This window comes from Miniopterus schreibersii (genome assembly GCF_964146895.1).
Source record: "Miniopterus schreibersii genome assembly, chromosome: 19".
Lineage (NCBI taxonomy): Eukaryota > Metazoa > Chordata > Mammalia > Chiroptera > Miniopteridae > Miniopterus > Miniopterus schreibersii.
Genome location: NC_138119.1, coordinates 39070635 through 39089282, shown reverse-complemented (window position 1 = coordinate 39089282; position 18648 = coordinate 39070635). Strand labels below are relative to the sequence as shown.

Here is an 18648-nt window from a genome sequence, read left to right as displayed (position 1 = left end):
GGAGCTGGGGACAGGAAAAACCTGGAGGGAAGGCAGCTGGAGACAGGCCACCCATTGTGGCCAGCACTGGCTCAAGGTAGGGAGATGTGATACCAAACTCCACACTGATGTGAGCATTAGATCTACAGAGACATTGAAATTTCTCGCCAAGTAGAAATGGCTTTGCCAAGCGAGGGCTCATGAAAGGCCTCTGAAGCGTGAGTGGGGTGGGCGAATCTGCTCTGAGTAGACACTCTCCTTTCTGGGGATATTGGGATCCTGGAGAGACAGGAGGGAGCAGCTGCCCATCTTCTGAAGCCCCTCTCTGGCCCCTGGCTCAGCCTGGCTCTGGCTGAGGGTGTGTTTGTTTGGCTACGACTCCTTCCCTCTGGTTTACTTCCCCGGGGTGTCCTGTTTCAGGAGCTCAGGGCCAAGCAGAGCCCCTGGCCTTCATCCTGGCCTCCTTGGCCACAGCAGGGTGGGGTTTGAAAAGAGATACTGATTGGGGCACATTTGGTGGGTGATTGCTGGACCCTGGGCGAGCACCACCCCTGTCCCAGCCAGAAAAGCAGCTATCGGCTGACAGCCACACCCTCCGGGTTGGGGCCAATCACTGCTTTGCAAGAGGCCTCTCTGCCCTCCCACCCACACCCTGCAGCTGCTGGCCCTTTCTGTGCACCCTAATTTCTGGACCCGACTTAGCTGACTTAGCTGCGCAGTCTCCACTTCCTGCTGAGATCACCCCCCACCCCACCCCTCCACGCCCTGTCTCCTCCTCTTGCTGAGCCCACCCCCTCTGGTGGGCAGATGGGGGGACACCCAGCCCCTAGAGTCTGATCTTCATGTCAGGGGAGGGGGAGCATTTCGAAGTGACTCCTCTGCCCATTTGTTTGTTGAACTTTGTAGAATTTGTGCGTGAACTGGGATTACGGTTAGTCTCTTAGAAGACTAGGAGTTAGAGATGGTTACTAGGGAGACCAGCAACTGCCTCCCAGGAGTGCCCGGGGCAGCTCAGCCACCACGCCACAGTGGTCCCTGGGGAGGGATGGGCGCCCTGGCTAGGACCGCTGGGCCCTGCAGAGCCTCCCACTGACCCCAGTCAGTTAGCAAGGAAGGCAGGCAGCTCGGAACAAACTTGAGAAGCACTTTCCAGGAGGGGATGGAGTCAGGCTCACCTGCATGGCCTCTGTGGGAGCCAAGGAGGTGGGACTTGTTTTGCTGCAAAGTGTTGTGATGTCAGGATTATTTAATAGGTATGAGCCTGGCCACGTCTTGGGCAAAACAGGCAAGGCCCAGCTGTTTGTAATAATAATAGCTCCTCGTGAGGCCAGCGCTCCTTAAGTACTAACGCATTTGTTCCTCAGGATGGTCCCATGGCCCTGCTGCTGTTAGAGTCCCATTTTTAGGTGAGAAAACTGAGGTCGGGTATCATGATTTGAGAGCTGAGACTTAGAGCGAGGCAGTCACAGAATGAGGAGTTTTTAATCTGCAATTCTTTTGGGGTTTTCTGTGCTGTAAGCATGTTCTCTGGGGCTGTCCATGTCCTTGTTTAACCAGGGTTCTCTGCCAGGACGGCCCCGGCAGGCAGGGCAGGCAGAGGCAGCTCAGTGCTCAGGTTCGAGAGTGCGCCAGGATGCCTGGGAACGTGGGCAGGGGAAGGCGGTTTCAGAACCCACCAGAGGCGTTCGGGTCTTTCAAGGCCTTCCCAGAAGCTGTGCTATCTGTCCTTGTCAATGCTGCCTTGCCAGGCCGAGTGATGTCACAACGGTCTCCAGGAGGCCACATCGGTCCCACGTGCATCGGATCACAGCCCACCATCCGGTTCTGCATTGAGTCTGAACATGCTGCCTCATCCCCATAGCAGCGGTCCTGCTCTGAGACCCGGGCTTCTGTGGAAGACCGAGCGCAGGGGTTGGTCTAACTTGGTGTTGCTCACTTGCACTACCGTCGGCTTTGAGACTGTGGACTGTGGCTGGAGGATGGCTGGCAGCCACATGTGGGGGCGTGGCCCGTTCCTGAGACGTGTCCGGGGGATGGACTGTTTCTCCATTCTCTGTGTCTGTTTGGTTCACTCAGAGCAGGAGAAAACAAAAGCAGAACTAACTTCCTGTAAGTTCATTTATTTCCTTTCTATACGAATCATTTATTGTTTCCATAAAGCCACCAGTTTTGTCCATGTGAAAACCCAGGTTCAGTTTATAGCTCGGCGAGTGGAGGACAAGAGCCAAAGTTCTGTAATGAAGTTCTCATACATCGAGGCTGAGATTTTTGCATTTGCAAATAAGTAGCTAACACTCAGCAAGGTCTCTTCCTCCTAATTAGCTTCTAGCCTCACCTGTCCTGTTATCAGTTAGGACTATGGTCCCAGCTACAATCGTAACCATTTTCAAACAAGCATTGTTACTCAGGAGATACCTCCCTAAAGCACCCGGGCCCCGCGGAGGCGGGCGCCCAGCACACCGGCAGTGGCCTGACTTTGCTCTGAGCCTTTCACCGCGGCTCTGGATGCCGGTCGTGCAGGATTCTAACCTGTGGGCTTGGCTTCTGTCGGTCGTGCAGGATTCTAACCTGTGGGCTTGGCTTCTGTCTGCAGCCTCAGCTCGCCCCTCCCTGGGTGCTCAGCTGTGGTGTCCTGGCTCCCGCAGCAACACAACCTGCTGCCACTGTGGGTGAATGTGTCCCTTCTCGTCAGCCCCGACCTGAGACCCGGCTCAGGATGCTGGGAGTGCTGTGCCTCTCAGGCTGCCGTGCCCCTCGGCCTTGACCAACCTGAACACTCACTTCTGTGTGTCACATCCCTTCCCAAGGACCCAGGTCGAGGATGTCATGGGCCCACGTCAGTGCCGTCCTGGAGAGTCACACCGAGGGGACATTTGGTCCCCGGGACCCTGGGAGGATATGGAGAGTACTGAGCTCTCAGGATTGTTATCACATGATTTCTGGCCTGGGACCCTGGTAGACAGGCAAAGCTCCCACAGAGGGATATTTGTACAGAAGGCTCAGCAGGTGGGGTCACCCTTCTATTGAAGGTACATTAGATATGCACATTGTGTGGCTTAAAATGTACACTCTCTCCTAAATTGTAGAAGCACTGGAACCCCAGGACTCTCATATTAGGATCAGGGGACATGACAACCCACTGAGGGATGTTCCTGAGAAAACGCAGCTCTGAGGGGTTACCTGGAGTCTGTGGTGACCTGTTTGGGGCACTGTTTGGGGCAGGATAGCCTCCACACCTTGAACTACATATAGCTTCAGGGTGGAGACAGAAAAGGCAACTGGATGCTGGGTCCTTAAGCCAATGGTTTCTTTCCATGTTCTGTCTCCAACGCATTTGCTGGGAAATGAAACGGGACGAGTGGTTTTGAGGGTGTCAGGATGCTGATAAATAATTCAGGATTTGGGGGGATCAGGACATGAGAGGAGCAACTGAAAACAAAGGCAACCTCACTGCATGGAGATTAAGACACTTGAGTCGCTAGGATTTCATGACCGACTGCGGGAGATCTAATTATTCTTTATGGCTACAAATAGGTTGCCTGCGTTTTCCTGGAAAAGTGGTCAGTTTTGCCTCCAGCTCTGACTTCCAACTGGAGTTGAGAGCTGCTCTGAACAGTTTCACTGCTGCAGAGAGTGCCATCCTCGTCTGCCCCCTGGGCACCGAGTATGCCACGGAATGCAGGGTGACGTGACCTGCTCTGTGTCAGCACGTGCCTGGCTGCCAGCACGTGAGTGTCCATGTGTCCACACACCCTACGACTCTTGGGCCTGAGGTTGTCATCCTGTGAGGCTTCAAGCCTGTCAGGCGGCAGGCAGGTCGCCCTCCCCACTGGGGTCCTGGTCACAAAGTCCACGACAGCCCGTCTGAGGAAAGTCTGCTCTTCTCGTGGGCCGCAGGTGGGCCGTGTCGAGCTCTCTGGTCTCCTGCCCCTGCCAGCCCCCGCCCGTGGGCCTCGCTGTGTGGGACGCTCTGGTAGCATTGCTTATCTCGGCTTGTTTGGGTGTCGCCCTCCCTCCCTTCCTTCTGGGGGGTTAGTCCTTCCCTTTTCCTTTTGAAATGTCTGCCTCGCCCACCAACTGGAACAAAACCAGACTCTTCAGGCCCTTTTCTTCCTCCCCAGCTATAGAGCAGATTCTATCCACAGCCTCACGGAACCCATGAGGTCCACAGACCAACAACATACAGAGCCTTATAGTCACTCTCGTGTGGCTATTGGCCACCCAACTGGATTCACACGTGTGACCCCGAGTACAGCTCCCTGTCGACGTCTGTTGCTGCTGTTCTCTGAGAGTGCAGTTTATGGGGCTACGAAGTAGCTGCTTCTACACCCAGTTTAAATGTTGCCTCCTGTCAGCCTCACGAATCTCATTCTCTCACTGGCGACAGCAGGTCTGTTCTCTGCTGTGGATTTTAATCAGAGGACGCTGCTGCTGCTGCTTCTGGCCTGGGAAGGACAGGACCTGACAGGTGCAGGTTCTCCGTGTGCTCTGCAGAGGAGGGCGTCTCAGGGAGGGGGTTAGGATGTTCAAGGTCACACCATCAGACAAGCACCGGGGAGATGCTGTTTCCGCTGAACCACTCCACGGGTAGAGAAAGAGACTTAGGGTGGCGTTTCTGACCTATAGTGTGTTCATGCGTGGGCATGTGTGCTCATGTATGTGCACGTGTGAATGCACATGCACATGTGAGTGTGCTGTGTGTGCACGCGTCTTTTCCTCGTCGCCACCAGCACGTCGTCTGGTGCGTGATGAGTGGTTGGTGACTGCCGGTTAGCGCGTGTGTGAAGCCTTTGCTCCTTTTGAAAGCTGGCCGTGTGTTTCAGTGGAAGACGGCAGCGTGAGTCATGAAGGATAAAGCAGGGAAGTCACAGCTTCTGGAGCCTGTGAAGATTGTTCCAACATACAGAGCAGTGCCCTGGGTGCCACGGTCCCTGCAAAGGGCGTGAAACTCAGCCTGTGATCTCAGTGCATCTGTAATCTGATGAATACAGTTGGCACCAGGCAAATGGGTAAAAATGGGCACAAGACTGAGTTGCATGAAAACAATTAGCTTCCGGTTCATGGTAGAAGGTGATCAATACCGGCGATGAGCTCAGTGAGAGGCCACGGGCTTGTTGCATGTGGTCCCTGTGGAGGGTGGTGGGTGTGAGGGCGGAAGGGGCCTGGTGGAAAACAGGCAGTTCTGCCATCCAGGACCAGCCACGTGTGGGAGACAAGACAAACCCACAATACACTTGAGTTCCTGAGACAGAGGCAGTGGACAGAAGGGAACAGTCTCCTGGGCATGCGCACCTGCTGTGCGCCACCAAGCACGGGCGGTGGGCGCGATGCTAGGCGCTCGCACTGTGAGACCCGAGCAGGCTGCCAGGGGCTGGGAACCAGGCATCCTGGGCCCAATGTCCACGCCCAGTGGGTGCACTGGAGCTTCTCATCTCCTCCCAGCCTGACCTTGCCCATGTTTCCACCCTTCCCAAGCCTCCTCCTGTCCCCTTGGAGGGGCTGGAACCCCCTGGGATTGTGACACCATCTGCCACGGGTCTGCCTGCCGGATGCATGTTCCCAGTTACTGCTGAACAGGGTCCTGGTGGGAGCTTAGCCCTTCATTGATTTCAGACCTTCCTGTCCTTTGTCCTTTCAGTGTCTGACAGACACGGTGATCGAGGAGGAACGTAAAGCTTGGGGAAGGGTTGCCCTGTGTTGCCATTAAACCCACAGTATTGCCGTCTCTGCCACCTCCTTTCCTGGTGGAAGCACCAGGGAGGACATTTCCCAATCAGTGGGGCCAAGGTGCTGAGGCCAGAAGCCAGCTTTGTGGGGGGACAGCCTGTTTCTCATCTGTGGGGGACCCCTTTACCCTGAGTCCACACTGTCCAATGACTGCTGAGGCCTCTGAGCAGTCAGGCTGGTTCTCAGAGATGAGGGGCTGGGGACTCTGCAGGGTGAGCTGAGCAACATGGATATGGCTTCAAGTTCACCTTCTGGAGCCAGCAGATGCCCTGAAGACTTGCCCGTGGCCGAGGGAAGGTCCCGTGGCCTCCACACTGCCCACAACTCCATCCTGTCTGAGTGATGCTTGTGGTTCTGCCCTGCAGACGCCTCCCAGGCCTGGGGGCCTGGCCTCCTTTCCATGAGATCTCTGGCTGGACCCCCCCGCCTGTCCCGGGGGTGAGGACGTGGTGCCTGCAGCCTTGGCTTGGCACCCACCCCACTCTGCCGGTCCAGTCGCTACGTGTGGCCCTCTGTCCCAGCGTGACCCCGGCTCTCCTTTGGATGGGCTCCCAACAGCATGGTCATGGGTGACTTTCATTCCAGATGGGAGCCAGCAGATTCCTAAAAGAAACGAGGTGGCTTCTCTCTCCTCTGTGGTCTGGGGTGGGGGGAGTGCTGAGGAGCCCGGGCGGCCGCTGTTTTTGTTTTGTGATATTTGAAGCCACCCAGCTCTCATTACTGTAATATAGCACAGGCCTGGGCCGTGGGAGGAGGTGTCCCCTGGGATGGGCCAGTGCCACGTGCACTGAGCCCACAGTGTGGAAGCAGGGCAGGTAGGAGGAGAGTGCCAGGGTGGAGGGCTGCCGGAGCTGCTCCCCCCCCCCCCCCCCGAACCAGCAGAGGCTCCGGTGGCAGCCTGGCGAGGGACAGAGTGGGGGCCAGTACTCAGGTCTGAGGTGGAGCCATTCCTATTGGTGAAATGTCGGCCTCGCCTTCCTACTTGCTCAAGACCCCCTGCGCCCGGACCTTAACTTTGTATTTGTGATTGTATATTTCCCACCAAAGTCGGGCCCCAGATTGTCTAAGCTCCACACCGCAGAGCCCTCTGCCTGCCCAGGCCTCTGGCTGCCCCCAGCTGCCCGAGCCCGCGTGCCACCCCAGCTGTGCGCTGGGCACCCGGGTGGCTCCTATGCGCAGAAGCCCACCCTTCTGTCCCACTGTCCCTGCGGGGCCGCTGCCAATGGCTAGATGTCGGCCTGCGCCCGCCGTCGCCCAGCTGTGCTGTGGCCTTTCCTCCGCGCCCCACATTTAGTCTTACCCACGACACCATTTCCTAATTCACCCACACCGCACGCCTTCTACAGAAGAGTGCCCTTTGGCTCAGACATGGCGCAGCACTGGCTGCTTTGGGGGCATTGGCCTGTGTGGCTGCCAGGTTCTCGCGTCCACTATAGCTGAGGCCTCCAGTGAGGTGGGGGATCTGCGTCAGTGGCACCGGCACCAGATGAGCCCTTGTACTTGGGAGGCCCTGAGGTCTCCATGGATCTCCTGCCGGGACAGAAAGCGGGGCCGACTCTCTGTTGAGGCTCGGGGGCCTTTCCTATGTCTGTGTGAGAGAGACTTTGTCAGGTGCCCAAGGGCTCTGAACCCATGCCACTGGCCTGCGCAGAGCAGCCAGCAGCCTGAGAGAGCCAGGTGCTCTTGGAGGCCAGCACGGCCAAGCACCCTGCGTCTGAGGTCCAGGCTGTGTGCTGGGACCTCAGCTGCGTTCCCAGCTGCTGTCCTGAGAGACACTAGCCAGGTGGCTGCACTGCCTCCTGAGACCTGGCTCTGAAGTCTGGAGCCGGCACCTTCTCTGCTCACATCCCGGAGGCGGGCCATGCAGCCGAGCCTGCGTTCAAGAAGAGGGCAATTCAATAAGGTCTTCATGGGCAGCGCCACAGAGAATGGGCACATTTGAACGCCACATAGCGGTTTCCAGGTAACTTCACTCTGATTTAAAGAAACCAGTTACCTGAGACAGGCCTAAGGAAGGGGATGTGCCGAGTTTCAGGGGCAAAAGTAGAGTGGGGGCAGGAGAGGCAGGATGACAGGCCAGGTGGGAGGCTGAGGACAGGCCTGCCCTGCCTCTGACCAGCTGCTGCCCGCGGGGACCCCACGCTGCTTTCGGCCATCTGACTTTCCTCACCCTGAAAGGGACAGCACTGAGAAAGGTGGGCCCATGGTGGTGGGTCTGGGACTTTGAGGACTATCTTTCCTTCATAATCCCCAAACCCTCTGACCGCAGCCCCTTGAGCTGGCTCCGCTATGGGCAGGCAGCACTGGTCTGTGAAGCCTGGGATGACAGTGGTGGACGCTGGTGTGAAGAGGCTCAGGTGCAGGATAGCAGAGGTCAGGGGATGGAGTGAAGTGTCCAGTGAGGAGCCAGGAGGCTGGGCTCAGGCAGGTTAGGTGACTTTCCAGGGTCTGAGAGCCAGGTCACCTGGGCTCAGCGACGTTAGGTGACCAGGAGGCTGGGCTCAGTAAAGTAGGTAACCTGCCCAATATCTTGGCCCAGGGAGGCTGGACTGCAGAGCTTCCGACAGATCACTCCCCTTCGCCCACTCGTCACGCGGGGACATCAGATGTGATGCCCTCCTGCTTCCACGGGACAGGATAATGCAGACCACGTCCTGCAGTCGGTGTTCTGTGTCCCGTCTGCCCGAGGGACCTGTGCTCTGTGATGGTGACTTCATTCAGGGCCCTCTCCTCTCCCGGGCAGGACAAGAGACTAAGGGGAGCTCTTGGCTTCCCCTCCACCCTGGACAAGTTCTAGTTGTCTGCATTTTACAGACAAAAAGAGCAAGACTGCCCTGTCTGAGACTGCCCTGCCTCAGTGGTTAGTGTCAGCCCGCACACTGAAGGGTCCTGCGTTTGATTCCCCGTCAAAGGCGTGTACCTGGGTTACAGGTTCCATCCCTGGCCTTGGTTGGGGGGCATGTGGGAGACAGCCAGTCAATGTGTCTCTTTCATATCAGTGTTTCTGTCTCCCTTTCCCCCTCCCTTCCTCCCTCCCTCCCATTCTCTCTAAAAATCAATGGAAAAAACATCCTTGGGTGAGAATTAACAAAAACGAAAAGAAAAAAAAGTGACAGAGGGAGGCACAGTGCTCTTCTGACCAAGGCAGGCGCGGGGCTGGCTGCTCCGTCCCCTCCAGTTGTCAGCAGCCCAGCGTGAACACACTCACTGGGCCTCTTGGGGGAGCTGGGAGTGAGGAGACCTCAGCACAAGCTTGAAAATCAAGAGAAAACAGGAGGATGTTGGGGAGGACCGTGGATGCGCATGTGCGTGCGTGCATATGTGTGGACATGCACATGGGTGCATGCGTGTGCATGCGTGTGCATGCGTGTGGGGCGTGCACATGGGTGCGCGCGTGTGTGCATGCATGTGTGCACATGTGTGTGCATGTGTGTGGGCGCAGAACCAAGCCCAAGTCTGCACACTTGTTTGCTGGACACTAAGTCTTCCCGATTGCTCTCCCCTTTGTTGAATCTGGAATGGAAATGACTCAGCAGAAAGGAAAGCCACGCCTTGAATGTCCAGAGTGAGAATATGTGGCGCTAAAGCTCGTGAGTCTCCCCACCCCTGCCAACCCCTCACTGTCCCCCACACAGGTGCCCACACAGCCGTGCACACGGCACACCAGGCTCTGCCGTAGCACGACCTGTCTTGTCATCACGTGGCCTCTTCCCAGGCCCACCCTTCCTGTAGGGAGGCCTGTCTGGGCGTCGGTGGCGGTCCAGGCATTGGTGGTGGTCCGGGCTGCAGGCCACGCTGACTTTCCAGGGGGGCATGTGCTTCCTCTCTGGTCCCATCACAGGCTTGGGGAGAAGGTCCCTGTGGGGAATCGGTGACTTTTGTTCCCCCCCAATCCGCTAGAGCAGATTGTCTCTAGCTTTCGGATCTGGGAAGGTGGACTGTCTGGGGAGATGAGCACCCGCCACACCAGATGCGCCCTGCTTTGTGCACAGCTGCGCTCCTGGGGAGCCGAGAGTCAACGGGATTTAGGTGGATGCCTCTGTCCCGAATGTACTGGGAGGACTTGCTATTTGCAGCAGCCAGCCCTGGGTCTTCTGTAAAGCGGGAATTTTCAGTCCCGTGGAGACTCGGTGATCGAGGAGTCTGGTGAGTAGATGGGACATGGTTGCATACTGAATGCTATTTTAAATGTGCCGTGTGGAAACCTGTTGCGGAAGGACCCAGAAACTCTCCGCGACTGATGAGTGTGGTGCTCGGCTGTTTCCCAGGACTTGCCCCAGTTCCTCTCCAGAGGAAAAGGCTGCTGTTGCTAATGCTCATATTTAGAGGGGAGAGAGTGCTGTAGGCTCACTCCAGAGGCCCTGGGAGGGACAGAGGCCGAGCTCCCATGACATCAGGACAAAGGTCCTGAGGATCCGATCGCCTGCCACCCACTCCCCATGTTGTCGGGGTGGATGTGGTGCTGCTTTTGCAAATAAGTGCAGTTAACTCTCATAGCTACATCTATAAAGCATCTATCAATCAATCTGTCATCTATCTATCAATCTACCTTCATCTATCTGTCATCTGTCCATCTGCAACCTATCTGTCATTTCTATCTGTCAATTATCCATCAGTCAAACAATCAACCATCGGTCATCTGTCTCTCCATCTCCCGTGCACTCGCTCCCACAGTGAAGCACACACACCTCAGGCTTGTGTTTGGAGCATAGACAGGCTGAGGCCCACCAGTGCCCAGGGCTCTGTCCCCTCGGTCATGGGTGGGGGAGCTCACTCAGAGAAATCTTTTCAAGTTTTGTTATTTTAAAAAATACTGCACCAACAGCGTGCAAGTTTCCCTTTCTCCACATCCTTGCCAATACTTGTCTTTGATCTACGTGTTTTTAAATAATAGCCTCCTGACAGGTGTGAGGTCCCGTCTTGTTGGGTTTCGCTGCACACTCCTGATGCTGGGCCGTGCTGAGCATTTTTAATGCATCTGTTTGCCGTTCCTGTGTCTGCTTTGGAGAAACGTCTGTTTAAGTCCTTACCCTATTTTTTATTTTTTGCTATTGAGTTATAGGAGCTTGTTATATATTTTGGATATTATCAGATATTTGGTTTCCAAATATTTTCTCCCATCTTCTCAGTCTGTTAATAGTTTCCTTTGCTGAGCGGGAGCTTTTTAGTTTGGTGCAGTCCCTCCCACTGGTTTGCTTTTGTTTTTGTTGCCTGTGCTGTTTTTTTTAACCCTCAGCTGAGGATATTCTTTACATTGCTTTTTAGAGAGAGTGGAGGGGAGAGAGAGAGAGAAACATCGATTGGTTGCCCCCCGCACATGCCCTGTCCAGGGCTGGGATGGAAACCAAGGTGTGCGCCTTTGACTGGAAGTCGAACCCGTGGCCCTGCGGTGTGTGGGCTGAGGCTCTAACCACTGAGAACACTGGCCAGGGCTGTTCCCTGTGCTTTTGACGTGAGACCGGTGACGTCATCGCCAAGACACTGCCGTGAAGCTTTTCCCTATGTTTTCTTCTAGGAGTTTCATAGTTTCAGGTCTTACTTTTAAGTCTTTAACCCATTCTGAGCTGACTTTTGTATGCGGTGTAAGGTAAGGGTCTGGTTTCACTCCTTTGCATGTGGACGTCCCGCTTTCTCGGCAGCATTTATTGAAGAGACTGTTTTCTCCTCAGTGTATATCCCTGGCTGCTTTCTCGAAGATCACTTGGCCAAAGCCTCTATGGAAACAGTAGGAAGATACCTCCAAAAAATAAAAATAAAACTACCGTGTCACCCAGCAATCCTTCTTTCTGATATTTACCCACATTAATTAGGGTCAGACCTTGGAGGTGTTGGCCCACCCGTGTTCCCGGCAGTGCTCTCCACAGTGGCCACAATGTGGAAGCAACCTCTCTGTGGACAGGTGAACGGGTAAAGAAAGTGTGTACCTACAATGGAACATTGTTTAGCTCCAGGAAAGAAGGGTGTTCTCAATAGGGGACGCCATGTGGGTCTCGAGGACATTATGAAATTGGCCAGTCACACAAAGACAAATACTGCATGATTCCAATTGCATTGGTGTCTGAAATCGTCAAATTCATGGCATGAAAGGCCGCAGTGGGGTGTCGGGCTGAGGAGCCGGGCATGAAGTTCCCCTCAGGATGAGCAGGTTCAGGGACCTGCTGGACGGCACCGACCCAGGCTCAGCCGCTGCTCTGCACGCTGGGAAGACTGTAGAGAAGCAGATCTCCTGAAAGTGTCTTACCACAGTAAAATAAAAATTTTAAAAATATTGCAAAGCACATCTTTGTGCTACATAATTGTGCACATGCATAAGTATTTCTCTGGGGTAAATAATAGTAAGTGAGTATATGGAACAGAGGATACATGCAATTTTTAATTTAAGTTATCTTCTAATTGACATACCCAGTAGCAGAGCATGGAGTATCTATTTCTACCCATTGTTTCCAAATTTCATACTTTCACACTTAAAGATTTTGCCAACCCAGCGGATGACACTGGTAAATTGCTGTTCAGCTCCTGCTCTGATGCCTGTCTCTGATTACTAGTGAGGCTGAACACTTTTACCTGTTTCCTGGAATTATATTGGCACCTCTGTCAAATGCTTTTTATTTTCTTGGCCCATTTTTCTAGTACCTTTTAAAATTGATTTATAGAGATTTTTTATTTATACCAGAATGATATGATATATGCATTATTTTGTTTTGAAATTTCAAGTCTTTATTGTTGCCTGTTGCTTGTCCACTAAGTTTATGATGTCTTTTATCTAAAGACATCTAAACTTTGACGGAAAAATTTATCATTCTTCTCATTTATGAGTTTTGCTTTATATATCTTATTTGTGAAGGTCTTTCTTCTGCTCACAGCAAATTCCCAAAGAGTTTCTAGAAATAGTTTTATAGTTCTAGTTATATTTTGGGTATTTATTTTCAGGCGAGGTAGGGGAAGTGAGGTGTGTGGAGGGGAGGAGCGGGAGGCGAGCAAGTCCCCGCCTATCGAGGAGGGTCCTGTTGTGTGTGCGAGGGTTGCCTGCTCTCTTCCGTTCTGTGTGTCTAGTGCTGTGCCAGCCCCGTACGCAGGGAGCCGCTCCGGACCACGTGCCTCCTCACTCCGTCCCCGTACCACATCTCACTATCTGCTCAGATTCCTGGTTCACATGTTTGCTTATGGAATACAAGCTCCATGATCAGAGGGGCTCTTTTGCCCTTTTTAGGACCTAGAGCAGGGCCAAGAAGACCCTAGAAAATAGTTGGTGAGTGAATTAATGAAGGCTGATGACTTGACTGGGGCATTTGCATTTTGAGTTTTATTTTTCAGGTTGAAATTAATTATTTGTCAAAGAAATTTGTACTATTAACTGAAGAAGTGGTAGTGTGGCCTTCCCAGGCTCTTGACATCCTTCCAGTGTGTTTATGGCTCTGCTCACAGGCCAGTTTTAAATATTGAGCTCTTGAAAAGACCCCTTCCAGGGCATAAGAAAGGTGCTGTCTGCATGCAGTGAGTGCTGGGGACACTTCCTGTTAGGTGTGGCATTTAAAGGCTGGATGCAGGCACGAGCACATGGTCCCGGGCAATCCTGAGGTCATTCTGCAGATACCGGCCAGCACTCTGCTAGGGCGTGAGAGCGGTGCGGACGTCCCTGGCAGTCCTGGCTGGGATGTGCTGTGTGTCAGGAACTAGGACCACTCTGTGTAGAAAAGTGCACAGGCTTCCAGGGCACGGAGCCATCAGGAGGGTCTAAGAGCACCCGTGAGGACGTGGCCGCTGCACGGAGGTTTACACTGGAACGAGGAGTCGAACTTCTGGCAGAGGGGGAGGCGGGAGGAAATGGAAGAAAGAACCGGGAGAAGCCCGTGGTGACTGAAGGAGGGAAGCTGAGCAGGATGTGGCTCTGGGGAGGAGGCGGAGGCCAGAGAAACCCATGTGGATTTTGGAATACAAACCATGTTTCACAGATGAGTTTGGTGCCTATGAACTGTGTGACCAGATCAGTTCTCACCTGTCCCTGCTCAGTTGCCTCGTTGATGAACACGGGCCTCACTGAGTTGCTCTGAATAGTACCCGAGTGTCCTCAGCGCATGTTCGACACGCCTGGTGTAGTTATAGTACTTCCAGATTTGCTACTAATGTTCTCCTGGGTCTGTTAGCGGCCCATCACCCCAATTTTAAGAAAGCAAAACTCATTGCTTTTGGGGTGACATTGCTTCTCGACCCTCTCAGCTGACAAGGCAAGGAGACGTGTCTGCATGCTACCTGCATATGTGTGCCTATCTATAAACATTTCCATAGGAAACCACCTGCGTCTCCATTAGGGGAATGTGCACTCGCGCTGACATCTCAGCTCCAATCCGTCAAAACAGGGGTCACTCCGGGGAAACTTAAAAGTCTCAGGCGCCCCTTCAGAGCCAATAAATCAGGACACTGTTGACCTTGCATCTTTTGAAAGGCAAACACGTTAACATCACTGAATGTTTTTCTTGGTTTAATGTGGACATCCGTATCAGAATTATGAAAATGTTATAAATATAAATTTTACTGTTTCATCGTTCACACTTTGAGTATCAATCTTAGTTAAACTCTGTTTCCTGCCTATAGTCTTGCTAATTTCAATTCCATGAGTGCCTGATCTAACAGAGTTTGAAAATTCTCATATTATATGACTATTGAGTGAATGCCTCATTCAGCTCCCAGAGTCTATAATTTGAAGTCCTCAATACAGAAATCGACACTGAGAATACGAGAACTGGGTGCATCGTGTTCCTTGTGCGGGCGGTGCCGCCTCACTCACGCCCTCTCCTCCTTCTTGTTTTCCGGTTTCTGCGGGGCTGCAGGCTCCAGGCCCGTCGCTGCCTCTGAGATGACCCTGCTCCCCAGGATGCCCTCGGCGCTGCTCCTGCTGCTGCCCATCTTCAGCTCGGCCAGAGCCCAGGTCAACCCAGGTAACGTGGCCATCGCTCGGCTGCAGGCTGCGGGCCCAGCCCGGGGGCGAGCCTGCCGGTGCTCGCCCTGCGGGGGTCCGAGCAGGAGCAGAACGGAGCCATCCCTCCGTAACTGGTGACAGCGGGGACGGGCGCCCGGTCTCGAGGCGGGTGGGGTGTGAGGAAACCTGTTGAAAATGGGGGCCGGGGAAGCAGCCACGAGCTCCTGCACCCCCTGAGCACAGGAGGGGCTCGGGCACTCCTGCAGGCTGCCTTTCTGGTGTCGTGGCGGCTCACGCCTGTATTTATTTGTGCTTCATGTGAGCCTTTCGGCACCTGGTCCCGTGGGCTCTCAGGCAGGCTCTCTTTCCTACAGGACGCTGCTGTGCTAAAAAACAAACATGTTAGGAGGCCTCTTTTAGCCCCCCCACATGTTTATTCTATATATTTGTAAACTTAAATTGACGTAGACAACAGTGTCACGTGCCTATCACTCCAGTAATGCCGCTCAACAAGCCATGCAAAAGTGGTGACCGTCTGAGGCTTGGGTGGACCGTCCTCGGGGTTCCGGTTGGCCCACCCACAGATGTGGGTGTCAGTGGCACTCGCCCGTCTAGGATGGATGGCCTTGGCCCTGGTGGCCACGGTGCTGGGCTCTGCTCCCTCCAGCAGCTAGTGTGGGGATGTTTTAGTGGAAGTTGCTCCCGGGCCAGAGCGGAAGCAGAGATGTGCAACCTCATTCAAGGCAGGGCTTGGGTCATGATGGCTGACATCTCCTTGCCCATGCCGGTCACGCGGCCCAGCTCAGAGTCCGAGCGGGAAGGCACAGAACGTCACACAGGAGAGCGTGGAGGATTGGGGCTGTGTCTCCATTTTGCCACAAATGTAAACTTAGGAAAGTAAACGTAGCATACATGTTCCATCTGTGGATTCGACACAGCACATCCGTCCGTGCAACACCAGATCGGGGAACAGCTTCCCAGCCCGTCCTCCCCCCCCCGCGGCAGCGAGACCCCCTCCTGGAAGCATGGGTGAGTTTTGTAGGTTTGTGCCTCTGTCCGTGGAGCCCATGACATGGAAATACTGCCGTGCGCCTGACTTCTCTGGTTTGATGTTGTGTTTGTGGGCGACTGTTCTCACTGCTGTGCGATGTTGAGGAGTTTGTTTACCCAGCCTGCCGTGCGTGGACGCGAGTTAAATACCACTTGCATGGTGAATAAAGCTCCTACCCTTGCGCTAGGGCAGGTCTTCGGGTGGCACGCGCACTCGGTTCTCTTGGGCGCACACCTGGAAGTGGAATTTCTGGGTGTGCGAGTCTTACCCGGGGCGCTTTTTCTGCACGCTGCTACGGAGTTTTCCCGGTGCCTTTGCCCACTCGCCCGCCCAGGCAGCGTGAGGGTCAGTGCTCCGTCCTCAGGTTCCCAAGGGCATTTCCAGTTTTTCCTTTTTGTTGAATTTATTGGGAGACACTGCTTAATAAAATTACACAGGTTTCAGGCGCACAGTTCCACAGCACATCATCTGTACACTGCCCTGTGTGTTCACCACCCCAAGTCAAGTGTCCTTCGGTCGCCACTTATCCCCCGTCCCCTCCTCCACCTCCCGCATCCAAGGGCTTTTCATGTTCTCGCCACACAGCGAGGGAGTCATTTGTGAAAATGCTCAGCCCTTTCCCCTTGCAGAAATTCCGTTTCCATGAGACAGGCTTTGCACCCAACAGGAAGTACCATCGACACACCTTAAAATCCGAGACGTATTGACTTCACAAAGCAGGGCCCTGGCGCTTCCTGCGATGAGCTGGTGACCTCGGGCCTGAGCGCTGACGCCGGGCTCTCACTGCTCTGCCCCCTCGCTGAGGGCTGAGGCCTCTCCCCGCGAACAGGCCTGCTGTTGCCTCGTCGCTCTCCCTCCCTGTCCCCGGGAGAGCCTCTGTGGGTGCAGAGGCACGGTGGCTGCTGGCGCTCGTGGACACGGTGCGGCGGGAGGGCTTCAGCTGACGGGACGAGGAGCGGCCTCCCGTGTCAGGGCCGTGGCTGTGGCCTGGGGCAGGAGCGGCTGCAACAGCAGCATGGCCGTCGAGCGTGTCCCCATCCTGACGGCTGCTGTCGGAGGAAGAAGCACGAGTCTCGGCTTGGACGGTACTTATAGGAACACGAAACCCCTGTGTGTGCGTGCGTGTGCGCGCCGTATGAGTGCATGTATGTGGGCATTGAGTGTGCATTTGGGTGTAAGAGTGTGAGTGCATGCATGTGTGTGGTGTGTATTTGTGGGTGCACGTGTGTTCACATGTGCATGTGTGCATTTTGCGTGTAGACTTGATATGGCCTGCACAGGGCCCTGGGAGGGAGAGACCTTCCTGGTGGAATTGCCCTTAAGTGAGCAATGCTAGATGCCTCCCAGGTTGGCTCTTTTTTGCCTGTGTGTTTGTTGACTGCTTCCAGCCTGAGGGTGGCCTCTGTTATCCTTCCTGCCAGTAAAGGGATCTCTCTTGGGACAATGGAAACTCATCTGCCCCTTCAGCACCTTGGCCATGCCAAGTAGAGAAAAAGAGGCTGCAGAATTCGAGAAGAGAGCCCACTAACTTCAATGACCCCTTAATACAGATGGGGAACCTTTTTCTGCCAAGGGCCATTTGGATATTTATAACATCATTTGCAGGACATACAAAATTATCAACTTAACAATTAGCCTGCTATATTTGTTCAAAGATTGAATTAATTTACCCCTAATGTGATGGCCGGAACTGCTTCTCTTTGGTGAGGCCTTGGCAGGGCCAGACCCAAAAATTTCAGCCCAAGCGCTGGACATTCCCCACCCCTGATTTAAAGGGATGATATTCTGGCCCTAGCAGGTTTAACCCAGTGGTTAGAGCATCGGCCCGTAGACTGTAGGGTCCTGGGTTCGATTCCAGCCAAGGGCACGTACCTCAGTTGCAGGCTCGATCCTCAGCTCTGGTCAGGGTGCATGCAGGAGGCAACCAATTGATGTGTCTCTCACATCAATGTCTCTCTCTCTCTCTCTTTCACTGTCTCTGAAGAGCAATGGAAAAACATCCTGGGGTGAAGATTTAAAAAAAATAAAATAAAATAAAAATAAAGGGGTGATATTCTACCCTGGCTGGTGTGACTCAGTGGTTAGAGCGTCAGCCTGCGCACTGAAGGGTCATGGGGTCGATTCCCGGTCAAGGACACGCACTTCCTTTGTACGTTCACTCCTCGCCCCTAGTTGGGGTGCGTGCAGGAGGCAACCGGTCGATGTGTCTCTCTCACATTGTTGTTTCTCCCCCCAACCCCGCCACTCTCTCTGAAAAAGCAATGGAAAAAATATCCTCAGGTGAGAATTAACAAAAAATAAAAAATAAAAACAAAGGTTTGATATTCTTACGAGCTCCTCAGCTTCCTCACATGTTTGTGAGCTCACATGCCATGTGGCCTAATGTAGATCCTTTTGTGCAGAACACAGAGAATCCTGGGGCTCCTTCACTTCCTTTCTCCCCACCTTCTCCGTGCCCCTTGCTTGCCAATAGAAGCAAGCACCCGGATAGGTGTCAGTCATGAGTACACAGCAGTTGTCACCACAGCATACGAGACAATGGCCAAGGTCATAAACATCTGGGAAGCAGGGGAAAAGTCACAGGCTGTTCAACAACTCGTTACCTCCTACTTACGGTTCCCTACCCACAAAACCTCACTGTTTTGAATGTTTGAATTTTCACTTCACTTTACTATGTGTGTGTCCAAACCACCAAAAAATTCTGGGAGGCTGCCCTGGCCCGTGTGGCTCAGTGGGTTGGGTGTCGTCCCATGCACCAAAAGGTCACCAGTTCTATTCCCGGTCAGGGCACACACCCAGGTTTTGGGTTCAATCCCTGGTCGGGGTATGTGGGGAGGCAGTTGATCAATGTTTTTCTCTCTCCCTCTCCCTTCCTCGCTCTCTAAAATCAATTAAAAACAAAACATTTAAAAAAAATTCTAGGCTGCCAATCTTGACACGTCCATGCTCCTCCAGAGGCCTGCTGCTCAGACCA

At 53.9% G+C, this 18648-nt stretch overlaps 1 protein-coding gene across 1 annotated transcript in view; it reads left to right on the top strand.

Annotated features, from left to right (window-relative positions):
- Positions 1 to 18648, top strand: part of DDR2 (discoidin domain receptor tyrosine kinase 2) — a 77471-nt gene that overhangs the window by 20011 nt on the left and 38812 nt on the right. Inside the window, exon 2 of the mRNA XM_081121852.1 lies at positions 14535 to 14642. Within this exon, the coding sequence (XP_080977978.1) occupies positions 14561 to 14642 (82 nt within the window). The 5' untranslated portion in view covers positions 14535 to 14560. The remainder of the gene's footprint in view (positions 1 to 14534; positions 14643 to 18648) is intronic.